Here is a 12,524-nt window from a genome sequence, read left to right on the forward strand (position 1 = left end):
CAACGATCGATAAAGTTTTAAACGATTTTAAAGCGTTGCTTTGCGGTAGACCATTTATCGAAGTGGCTACCAGATAATTTGTTAAAAACTAGACATGTGAATTAAAAATGGAGAATGAAACTACTACTTAACCTAGATATTAGCTTGCTATTTTGGTTTTCAATATCAAGCAATATCAAAGAATAAAAAGCCATTTCAATCATTCAATGTATTGAATATGTGAAATGTTAGTCAGCAGTCACTATAATCACCAAAATATTAAAACATATTCAAAAGTTGAAATTTCAAACCTCTAGAAATCCATGTCTTATCATTGTTAAGAATAATCAGTAGTGGTAGGTTTCACTTAGCGACAACTCATTAATTTAAATAAATTCAAACTTTTAATAAATAAAAGCTAAAGATGTAGAAAGATCATATGACAATCCCCATGAGTTTAGCTCGGTTGGTAGGGATATTGTATTTTATATGCAGGATCAGGGTTCGAACCCCAGACATTCCACTTCTGCACAATTAAATTGTGTGAGCTCTAACCACTAAACTACTTGACAACAAAAAGAAAGATCATATGACATGTGGTTAGAAAAGTTTCATTTACAAGTTATCATCATGTAAGACAATACATTTTGAAAGAAACATAACATAAACATAACATTGGAAAAGTCTAAATTTCTAGTAAGCATATAATAGAGACCAACAATGTTAGTTCTTATTCTCAAATGTTCTTGTCTTGTACCCAAATGGAGTTTGGTAGCAGAAACATGTTTCATATTTCAAGTGTAACATTTTTTGTGGTGTTATCTATAGCTACTACCACAGTGATTGAAAGTAGCAGCAATAGTGAGTGCAATTTCCGTGCAATCTTTAACTTTGGTGACTCAAACTCAGACACTGGTGGCTTGGCTGCTTCCTTTGTAGCACCAAAGCCACCATATGGAGAGACTTATTTCCACAGACCTAATGGGAGGTTCTCTGATGGCCGTCTAATTGTTGATTTCATTGGTAATGTTGTTTTCTACTTCAACATATTTCTATGTACATGATTGAGCTTTTATGTTTATAAACTTAGAAGTTCTACTTCTACATATTACAAGGTTGGGAAATTTTCATGAGTTTAATTGGTTCATGAGGAGTGTAATATTTTTATTTTTGGTAACTAGGGTAAATTTATTTTAAAGATGCATTCGGTTACATCTCGTTACATAATAATTAAGGAAAATACTAACGACCGCCTTTAGGGTACTCTTTAACACCTTAATTAGTAAGGTTTTATATAAATTGATGAATTCAATGCATTGAAAATTGAATCATTTGACATTTTCTTAATTAGGAATCTTTAAAGAGTGCTCTTAAGACACTCGCAATACATAATAGTACAAAAGAAACAATTCGATATTTATATAAGACCAGTTCGATATTGTACAAAAGAAACAAAAGATTTTTAGAAACAAAATTAATTGAAATCACTTTTTAAAAAATTAATTATGAAAGATGATTTTTAAGAGAAGCTACTCAAAAAAATTTTCATTTTAACAAGTTTTTAGATTACATATATTTGATATTTCTAAAAACTTAAAACAAACAACTGGAATTTTTTAAAAGTAACTTTTTTATTTTTGAAAAATAAGCTTTAACAAACAGACTCATAAGTTAGAACTAACTGTGTATGTATAACTATAACTATGAACTCATTTTCTATAGTATTTATTTATTTATGCTAAAGCTAATGTTTAAAAAATTGAACTAATGGAGGTTAGTTCAGTTGGCAAGAAGTTGGCTCATAACCCCGTAAATGTTTGATTTCAACTTCCATTCTCGATATGTCATTGATGTGTAATCTATAAATATCTCTTTCAACTCTCCTAAACCTTCAATTACTACTATTCACAAAAAATCAGACATCAAACTCGCAATTTCCCGAAAACTTTTGCCACGACAAGATCATGATTGTAGTTTATTAATGCATGCATTTAGCCATTTCAATCTTTAAGACTTTAACCATCCATGTTTTCCATTTAAGGCAAAATCTAACGGTTGTTAATTAGTCGTGATAAGTCGGAACGTTTTTTCTCGCTGTGAATAGCATGACTCTTGTTTTAAACCATTCGAACCAAGATAAATCTATAGTCAAATTGCTCAAATAATTGAACCTTAAACAATCTTGGTTCATAATTCAACCAGTTGAACCGTTCAATTCAATATTTAAAACATCTACCAAAACATAATAACATCCTTTTGGCAGTACCAAATTAACTCTAAGTCCGAATTGTATGCCTCTTGTAGCAATTTATTCTAATCAATTTAATTCTAATTCTAAATAAAAGGTTTACATTCCAAACCAATTTATGATATATTTCTGCAAAAAAGAAAACCAAATTATGATATGTAATATTGTAATTTCAGCTCAAAGTTTTGGACTCCCTTATCTAAGTGCATATCTTGATTCATTGGGGACCAATTTTTCACATGGTGCAAACTTTGCAACAACATCATCAACAATTAGACCCCCACCAAGTATTATACCTCAGGGTGGATTCAGTCCTTTCTACCTTGATGTCCAATACACTCAATTCAGAGATTTCAAACCTAGAACACAATTCATTAGACAACAAGGTACAAGAAAAACTTACATTAATTTAATATTCACACATACTTTTAGGTGGTTCTTAATAATAAAGACATGGTTTACTATGGTTTTATTCTTGTTTTTCTTTGTAGGAGGATTATTTGCAAGCTTGATGCCCAAAGAAGAGTATTTCTCTAAGGCTTTGTACACATTTGATATTGGTCAAAATGATCTTGGTGCTGGCTTTTTTGGAAACATGACTATACAACAAGTAAATGCTTCTGTGCCAGAGATAATCAATAGTTTCTCCAAAAATGTTAAGGTAGTTCAATATCCTTTCTAAATATTTTATTTAGCTTACTTTTTTTTAATGGATTTTCTATTTTAAATGGACTCTTTTTTTAGTGCATGTAAATTAGCAAGTTATAGTCCTCGTGAGCTTAACTCAGATGGTAAGGACAATGCATAATATATGTAAGGTCTGGAATTCGAATCTTGGCCAAAAAAAAAAAAATAGCAAGTTATAACTACAAACTTACTGTTATGCCTTATGATATATTTTTCTAATTTGGACCAACCGAAAAAATTAGTGATTTCAAGTGAAAAAATGAAAGTTACTCCTCTCATCAGAGAAATTGCTAAAAATATATTCAACAGTAGTTAACTACAGTTCGTCTTTTTCAATTGTAGTTAACTACTGTTGGACATTTCTTAAAGCAGTCTAATAACTTTTTAAGTCGGTTTTAGCCAGCTTAAAAAGTAATTGAACCACCGGACTATAGTTAACTACAATTGGATACATGTTTTGCAATTTTTCCCATGAGAAGAATAACTTTCTTAAAAAATTCTATCGAGACTTGCAAAGTTACACCCACTTATTTTGTATTGCGTATAATTTAACAAGTTATAATACAAAAGTTGTATAATAATATACCACAAGGTGTAACTTGCTATATACACCCCTTTAAAAATAAATGGGGCGTAAATTAGTAATCCCCTTTCTTAATTTATTAATCTCATTTGATGAACTTGGTGATTCAGGACATATACAATTTGGGTGGTAGATCATTTTGGATACACAACACAGGACCCATTGGCTGCCTCCCTTATATTTTGGTGAATTTTCCATTAGCTGAAAAGGATGAAAATGGTTGTGCAAAGCAATATAATGAAGTAGCGCAATATTTCAACCTAAAGTTGAAGGAAGCAGTGGTTAAACTTCGTGATGATCTTCCTTTGGCTGCAATCACATATGTAGATATCTACTCTGTTAAGTATTCCCTTTATAACAACCCAAAAAAATATGGTGAGTCAAATTATGAGTACATATGTTACATTTTATTTTGAGAAAAATAATAGTTTTCTAGGAATATTCTTCCTTTTGTCACTACTTTAAGTAGTTTCTATTAAACATAATTTTCCAAATATAATTTTCAAATAAAAACTTGAAACTGTTTCAAATAATCTAAAAACTGTTTCAAATAAAAGGCTGTTTTAAGTAGCTTCTATTAAACATATACCCACCAGGGTTGTCTTGTGATATTTATTTGGGACCGAGTATGCTCTTTTTAAAGGTTTTAGGTTCGATATGTCAATTTAAATAGACTAATTTAAGTTATTCATTGATATGCAGGATTTGAGCATCCCCTAATTGCTTGTTGTGGCTATGGAGGAGAGTATAATTACAGCAGTAGTGTTGGATGTGGAGGAACCATAAAGGTCAATGGCACTCAAATTTTTGTAGGTTCATGTGAAAGACCATCTGCAAGAGTGAATTGGGATGGAGTTCACTACACTGAAGCAGCTAGCAAGATTATTTTCCATGAAATTTCTTCTGGAGCTTTCTCTGATCCACCCATTTCCTTGAATATGGCATGCCACAGAAATTCTACCAAAATATATTGAGCTTTATTTGCTTATTGATGCAAAAGTTTATTACAGAATAAAGTGTTCTTCCACATCATACCTTAATATTCCATCTCACAAGAAATACATTGGGTTAACCTATGATTTCAATGCCAATTTCATACTCATACCCAATAATATCTTTTGCATAAGAGGAAACATGACTATATGTTTTAACATAAAAGGGGAGGAAAGCATAGTTCAAGCTTCTTTTAGGGTTGAGGATTATTTTACCTTAAAGATGGGCAATTTTTATATTTAAACATACCCATTTATTTATGTATGTCACTTTCTCTTTTCTTTTAAAAAATATGATATTTTTTTAAAAATTGATAAAAAAAGTTTGGCAAACACACTTGCACGTAAGACCCAAGTCTAGAAATGAGTTGAGTCAAACTTTGTTTGAGCTCAACTCAACCTAATAGGAATTGGTTCGATTCAAAATTCGATTAAAATTTGAAACAAACATTTTTCTTTTGGCTTGAGTTCAGTTCATTTAAAGTTCATGAACATACCCTTATGTAGAGTGTAGTCATTGAGCGTTACACTTTACAATGATAAGGAGCCGTTATAGTATGTTGGTTTGAACCATTGCTCCATATTGCTGCCAACATTTCCCTTGTGAGTTGAACTTTAGATATATATATATATATAACTAAAGTTCAACTCATTTATTTAAAGAAATTAATATTCAACTCATGTTCAATTCATTTAGTTTATCAATCAAAATAAAAGAGTTAACTGTCAAATCAAATTTCAAGCATTAACGGAGTTAATCCGATTATTGCCAACCCTACATATGGACGCCCCTTTTCTTCTCTCTGTCGTGCTATGCATGCTCCCTGTTTCGCACGCTACTGCACTCGACGGATTTGGTGCGCAACTACTCTCTTTTTGATTGCTGCCACTTGCCATAGGGAATTACTTCTCTTTTATTCTCTCAAATCATGGGCCAAACTCATTACAGTAAAAACTCTATCTTTATTTATTCTTCCTTCTTTTAATTTGTGCGTGGACTCCCACTTACCTAACATAACACCCTTATAAAAAATGCTAACAAATATCCTTAAAACACTTGTTAAAACATTTAAAGAGGAAGTTTTGTTTTAGAAATGATGCATTTAATACATTGAAAGTTTTAAAAGTAATTTTTTCTATGCTAAATTACAATTGAGGTCCTTTAAGTTATCTAATTATAACATCCTAGTCCTTTTAATTTATCTATAAATTCAAGGTTTTGATAAGCATGATATGATCATATGATAATTCCATTGGTTCATTTGTGCTTCATAATGAAATTCATGGCACCAATTGAGATGTCACTTGTGTCTTTGATTGTGCTTATTTTATGTACTAGTGCCCCAATATCTGCCACAAATTTTTTTGATTGTCCTGCCATATTTAACTTTGGTGCTTCAAACGCTGATACTGGTGGTTTGGCTGCTGCCTTTCAAGCACTTCAGTTGCCAAATGGAGAGACTTTTTTCAATAGATCAACTGGAAGATTTTCTGATGGACGAATCATTATTGATTTCATAGGTAATCCTTTCTTTCTCTATTTCATTTTCCATATTGTAGATAACTACAGTAAGAAATATTGCACGGTCGGTGTAAATAAGTTCTACACATACATCTAATATTGTTTTGTTAAATCATTTTAGAAGTTAGAAATATATAACTTATTATACCTTATTAGTTGATATGGCACCACATCATTTGATGCAAATATAAAAAAACTTGTATATCGACATTATATATAAATTAAACTCTAATTTATCATTAAAAAATGTAAATACATTCTCAATGTTATGATATCAATGATTATAAAGATAAACCTCTGAAAATAGCATACATTTTAGACAAATGTATTTTTTAAATTTATGTGTCTAACTTTATATACAACGATTAATTGGTAATAGACAGATAACAATAATGAGGTAATTGCCTAAGGCTCTGTTTGAGAGTTTGGAGGGGAGGGGAAGGAAGGACTTGAAAATAAAGGAAGAAAGGAGTGGGAAAAATGAAAAGTTTTGGGAGAGGAGTACTTTAAGGGGCTTAGTTTTCTTTATAATACAAAATCTTTTCAATTTAGAAGAACTAAAAAATTGTATTGAAGGAGGATTTTGGAAAGGAGGTGGGGTGAACAAATTTTCCAAATTCAATATATATTGTTATGATACATAAAAATTAAAAGTATATATAAATGTTAGACCGTCTCCAATCAACCCTAATCCCGCCTTTTTTGGCGGGTCTAAATAATTATTTTGAAAAAAAAGGTTTGCAAGGAATCAAACTAGGTACCCATAATAACAACCTTAGAGCTTTTACCACTAGACCACTAACATTTTTATTGAAATATTGTTGCTTCTAAAATATATATGCAATCCTAAAGGCCTTTTTTTTTAAGCCACCAACACTCATTTTTATTGTGTTATTTCCACGTTTGATTACTTTCACATAATTTAATTTATGAGTTTGATTCCATATTCATTTTTGTTGATGCAAACAGAATGTTTCTAATTTTCTTTTTTGAGATTTTGTATGTTGACACTCTCAATCATATTTAGTTTGATTGTTTCTATGACTTCGAATGTAACTATAAAATTAATAATATAGTCAGTTTGATACTTATATATGAAACTCTACAAAACCCGTACATCGTACGGGTTGGAGTTTAGTCTAATTAATAGAAAGAGATTAGTTGGAGGGAAAAGAGGTTTTGGAGGGAAAATTTATAGGAAGAACTTGTAGGATTATAATTATAAAATAAATCATAACAAACCCAAATACATCACAATAATATATAGGAACTCACATAGTTTTACATCATTGAAGAATAATTGCTTTATTTATGAAGGATTTTAATTTTATTTAACTATGTATAATTTTGGAATTTCAGCACAGAGCTTTGGACTTCCCTTTCTTAGTCCATACCTTAATTCTCTCGGACCCAACTTCACACATGGTGTAAACTTTGCAACAGCAGCGTCAACAATCAAAATTCCTAATAGTATTATACCTAATGGAATGTTCAGTCCATTTTACCTTCGAATTCAGTACATTCAATTCAGAGATTTCATACCCAGAACAAAATTCATTAGGGATCAAGGTCAATTTAACATTTTTTTCATTGATTTTTTTTGTTCTCATTGATATCATTCTTCAAATATACCATTTTCTTCTTCTTCATTTTTCAAATATATGGCCAGGAGGAGTTTTTGCAACGTTGATCCCCAAAGAAGAATATTTTTCCAAAGCCTTGTACACATTTGATATTGGTCAAAATGATCTTACTGGTGGTTTTTTTGGTAATGTGACTATACAACAAGTCAATGCTACTATACCCGATATAGTAAACAATTTCATAGTGAATATCAAGGTATTTTTTTTTTTTACAAGAAATATCAAGGTGATCGATTGAACACCCATCTTCAATAAACATTATAATTTGTTGATTTCTCAATTTATTGTTCTCAATTGATGACACTTATTGGTGATCTAGAACATACACAGTTTAGGGGCCAGATCATTTTGGATACACAACACAGGGCCAATTGGTTGTCTTCCTTTAATTTTGGCTAATTTTCCATCAGCTATAAAGGATAGCTATGGTTGTGCAAAGCAATACAATGAAGTATCTCAATATTTCAATTTAAAGTTGAAGGAAGCATTAGCTCAACTTCGTGTCGATCTTCCTCTTGCTGCAATCACATATGTTGATGTCTACTCTCCTAAGTACTCTCTTTTTCAAAATCCAAAAAAATACGGTGAGCCAAACCAAGATGACCCCATTTTCAAATTATATTTCGATTGACAATGAGTTTGGTAAAATTACATGTTGAAACTCCAAATTGTAACTTTTACTAAAATTATAGCGAATCGCCATGATTCTAGTAATTTTGCACTAAATCCAAAAATATGTACATATATGTTATTAATTTTAAAGCTTCATTGCAATCTAGGGTTTGAGCTTCCACTAGTGGCATGTTGTGGCTATGGAGGGGAGTACAACTATGACAATCGTGCTAGATGTGGAGAAACCATAAATATAAATGGTACAAGAATTTTTGTGGGTTCGTGCAAAAGTCCATCTACTAGAATAATATGGGATGGAACCCATTACACAGAGGCAGCTAATAAGATTGTCTTTGATCAAATCTCTACTGGAGCTTTCACAGATCCTCCCATTCCTCTAAATAGGGCATGTTACAGAAAGTTAACTTGAAGTTAATGAGTTTTCTATATTAAAATAAGGTGAACCCTGGCACCAATTACAAAATAAATACTATATTTAGTATATGGTAAAAATGAATAAATTTCTTTATATTAGAAAATATGTTTTTGCGCTTAGTGGAGACACATTACACCAAAAAAATAATGTTTTTGCAGCCACATTTTTGCGTCAAACACCTCATTTTAACTTCAAACATTCTTCAAAATAGTATTCCTCTTTTTCTTTCATAAAGTTCACCTTAGAATTACTCAAAGCATAATTAATTCTATAACAAATTGTAAAAGGATGATTACCCTTTTTCATAAAATTCGAGTTTTCCAACTTATAATGAGGACCTAAGTTAACATCCCATTTTTTATTTTATTTTATTTTTTATTTTACTCTAGTTTTTCATTATAAGTTGGAAAACTCGAATTTTATGAAAAAGGGTAATCATCCTTTTACAATCTGTTATAGAATTAATTATGCTTTGAGTAATTCACACCATAGCATAAAATTTATAGGAAAAAATACAATTCATATTGATGAATTATTTACACCTTTAGTTACCCTAAAGTCACATATATTTAGAAATTTAGCAAGAAATAGTTTTTCCTTGATAAAAGCTGAGAAATATCAATTCGAAGAAACAGAAAAACCATTGATCAGGAATTAGAGCCTTAGAGTAACACCACCCAAAAGAGATTTTGAAATCTCAGAACAAAAAGAGATAAATAAATAAATTACAAAGCTCAAGTTGTCTCTACAACTCGAAAAACTAAACAAAAGAATTTAAATTTGTCTATAGAAAAAGTCTTCCGCACTCTGCTAAAATTTTGGTATCAGAGCAAACCTCGTTCCTAAAGAAATAAAAAAAATTAAAATAAAAAAAGCTTATGACGTCTGTTAACATTTTAACCGACTTAAAAGGTCATGGGTACAAATACCCACCATAGTAAGATGGGTACACAAGTTGTCACCCTAAACTAAACTTACAGGGAGATATGTGATGTTAAATTTTTATTTTTTGTTTGACTAAAATGTGATGTTTATTTAATAGTATGTAATGTTGATTTCAGAATACTAAACCTAATTGTAAACATAAATTAAGATTTATTTCATGGAAAATATTAACGAGTGTTTCTTGGACACTCTTTAAGAATCATGAGTAACAAATATATATGAAATATATGATTCTAGTTTTACTTAATGTTGATATTATCCTTGCTATTTATGTTTATGTATGATTTGAAATGTTATCAAAAGTTGTTAGAGTAGAGATCCATTTCGATTCTTAAATAAAATGATTTTATCCATGACTCGCGCTAACCTACCCACGAAAACCTTTGCCACCAGCTTATAGAGTGATTTAGGAAGAGAGAGCAGATTGAAGTCACCCAACTGAAGAGGGGAATCCGCATTAGGAATTAAGGTAACAAAATAAGACGAAAAACTCTGCGTGAGACTACCATGGTCGAAAAACTGATCCAAACATAATCCCAACATAAATCCTAAGTAACGACTCGAACCTCTTGAAGAAATAAAAAGTAAAACCCTTCAGACTAGAACCTCTTGTATGTAAGCACCCTTTGCATCTAGGCCTCACCATCTTTGGATCTAGGGACAAAGGGAGTAGTAGGCCTCACCATCTTTGCTCTTGGTGGAGTTTTTCTCCTATGTTCTTGATCAAACTTGAATCTTGGTAAATTTACGTTATGAAAGATGATTGATGAACCAAATTGACCTATATGATTGATGTATTTTGTTCTTCATCAAAGTTGAATCTTGGTAAATTTACGTTAAGCTCGCAATATCCAATGTGAATTTGATCTAATTTCTCATATAGGTCCTCCTCATCTTGGACGGATTTGAACCGAACAAAGTCAAACATATTCCCCCCACTTATCTCTTTTCCTTCGTATGAACACATCAATGAATGTTCCAAATTCGTTGAACCTCTCCCGCAATGACTCAGATGTTGACTCCTAAAAGTAGAAAGTATATTTTTCAATCCTTTTCCTCACAGAGTTATGAAGCTTTCTACGTTTCCTCCGCCTTTCTGGTGGCGAACTCATCTTGAACTAAAAAAAAGAATAGTAAATCAAATGGGAAACAAAGCAACATAGAGAAACTAAATTCCTGCGAAGTAAAAAAGGTTGAAGTTGTCGAGGGAAATTGATAAACAATTGACAATTGAAAATAAAACTTTAAAGAATATATGGAAAAGACGAGAAATAAGTATGGTGTTGGTCTGGTGGAGCTTTGCGGGGTGAAGAAGTTGTGAAGAAACTTAGTTTAAGTGAAAAATGGGGACTTTGTGATAACTGAGTAAAAATGATTTGAAAAAGTTGCAAAAAGGTGAAAAGAAAAAGAATGGTTGCTTTGTGGTTAGTTAATATAAAAGATAGCACATGAAAATATGATTTTCTTGTGGGAAAGATGGGACAAAGATTCAAATAAGATTATAGAAATTGTGCATAAATTAAAGGAGCTCAAGGAAACATGGGAAACAACACTTCCATCAAAACCAACCTTAGTAGGGCTACCATTTCACTAAAAGACTTTGTCTTAGATTTTCATAGTATATTTAAAAATAAAATAAAAAAACTAGATTGAAAGATGATTGATGGACTAAATTGATTAACAATTTTAACTTTAGAGACCATTCTGTCATTTTATAAATTTGGACCACTAAATGATCAGATTCTTACTAATTCGAATAAAAATGGTGCATACATTAATATTTATACTTTTCAAAAGGAGATATATTCTCCATGCTGAAGTTTAATTGACGAGAGGTGGTATGAAGTTAAGAGACAGAATGGTCGTGTGAACAAATGAGGGAGAGTGGACATTTTGATCTCAACTCGACAGTTGAATTTGATTTACCGCATAAAATCGAATTTAAATTCTAAGCCTTTTGATCTTAAATCAACAGTTGTGATCTACTACATTAAGAAGTTTTTTTTGGAAGATAGGTGGTTACCTATTTGACCATATTTTGTACTCAATTTTTCATCTTATCATTTTCAATTATATATTTTTGTCGAATGGATCTCAACCAATATAATTTTCAACTATCTTTGTTGAACTTCATGCAAAATTATCAACATTTTAATACTCAAAATTTTCAATTTTTGCCATCTTAAAAAACGAGTTCTTTGACAATTTCAAGCAGATTCATTAGAGTATATTTTAGAGCACTTTTCATATTAATATTAATTAAAAATATTGAACTAATATTTTAAGCTGCAATAAAATTAAGTATGAATAAAATACTAATATGTAAGATAAAGTTGTCGGATTCAATATATGCTCCTTATAATGGCCTCATTTGAGCCATTATAAGGAGTGGTGAAAATTGGATTCGTATTGTGTTCATGTAGCTCGGTGGCGTGTGTTCACGTGAACTTAATTCAGTTGGTAAGGATAATGCATAATATTATATGCAAGTAGTGGTGTTTGTATCGCAAAATTTCAAATTGTTTGTATCTTTTATCACCCTCGATGTATTTATTGCTTTTTGGTGTGCTTTTCTAATTAAAAAAAAATTTGCTTATAATTTTTTTGCATTATCTTAGTAGGTGTGTTTGTTATTTAGGAGTTATAGTGGCTTTGCCTCTTAAACTTTTTCATTGGTGTAACATCTTTTATAGGTAGTCTTGATACCTAATCATTTTAATATATTCCTTTCTGCTTCTTCTAAACATAATTCAACTGATAATATACACAGTCACGTGCCACGTCAGCGCCACGTAAGGAAATTTGGTGAGTCAAATAGTCTAGGGGCCATTTTTGAATAATCTTATTTTTACAAGGATGGAATCCAAAACTTTTTTT

At 30.9% G+C, this 12,524-nt stretch overlaps 2 protein-coding genes across 2 annotated transcripts; both read left to right on the plus strand.

Annotated features, from left to right (window-relative positions):
• The first annotated feature begins 643 nt into the window (after positions 1 to 643).
• LOC11418204 (esterase) lies at positions 644 to 4,601 on the plus strand. Its single transcript, XM_003589528.4, has 5 exons — positions 644 to 1,002; positions 2,404 to 2,613; positions 2,719 to 2,888; positions 3,608 to 3,872; positions 4,200 to 4,601. Exons 1-5 carry the CDS (start codon positions 720 to 722, stop codon positions 4,469 to 4,471), a joined length of 1,200 nt encoding a protein of 399 aa, XP_003589576.2. The 5' UTR covers positions 644 to 719; the 3' UTR covers positions 4,472 to 4,601.
• A 1,061-nt stretch (positions 4,602 to 5,662) lies between these two features.
• On the plus strand, positions 5,663 to 8,805 carry LOC11417926 (esterase). Its single transcript, XM_003589529.3, has 5 exons — positions 5,663 to 6,010; positions 7,371 to 7,580; positions 7,681 to 7,850; positions 7,974 to 8,238; positions 8,434 to 8,805. The coding sequence occupies exons 1-5, from the start codon at positions 5,731 to 5,733 to the stop codon at positions 8,694 to 8,696; spliced, it is 1,188 nt and encodes a 395-aa protein (XP_003589577.2). The 5' UTR covers positions 5,663 to 5,730; the 3' UTR covers positions 8,697 to 8,805.
• Positions 8,806 to 12,524: the final 3,719 nt, after the last annotated feature.

The sequence above is a fragment of the Medicago truncatula genome, chromosome 1, assembly GCF_003473485.1.
Source record: "Medicago truncatula cultivar Jemalong A17 chromosome 1, MtrunA17r5.0-ANR, whole genome shotgun sequence".
In the NCBI taxonomy this organism is placed as follows: domain Eukaryota; kingdom Viridiplantae; phylum Streptophyta; class Magnoliopsida; order Fabales; family Fabaceae; genus Medicago; species Medicago truncatula.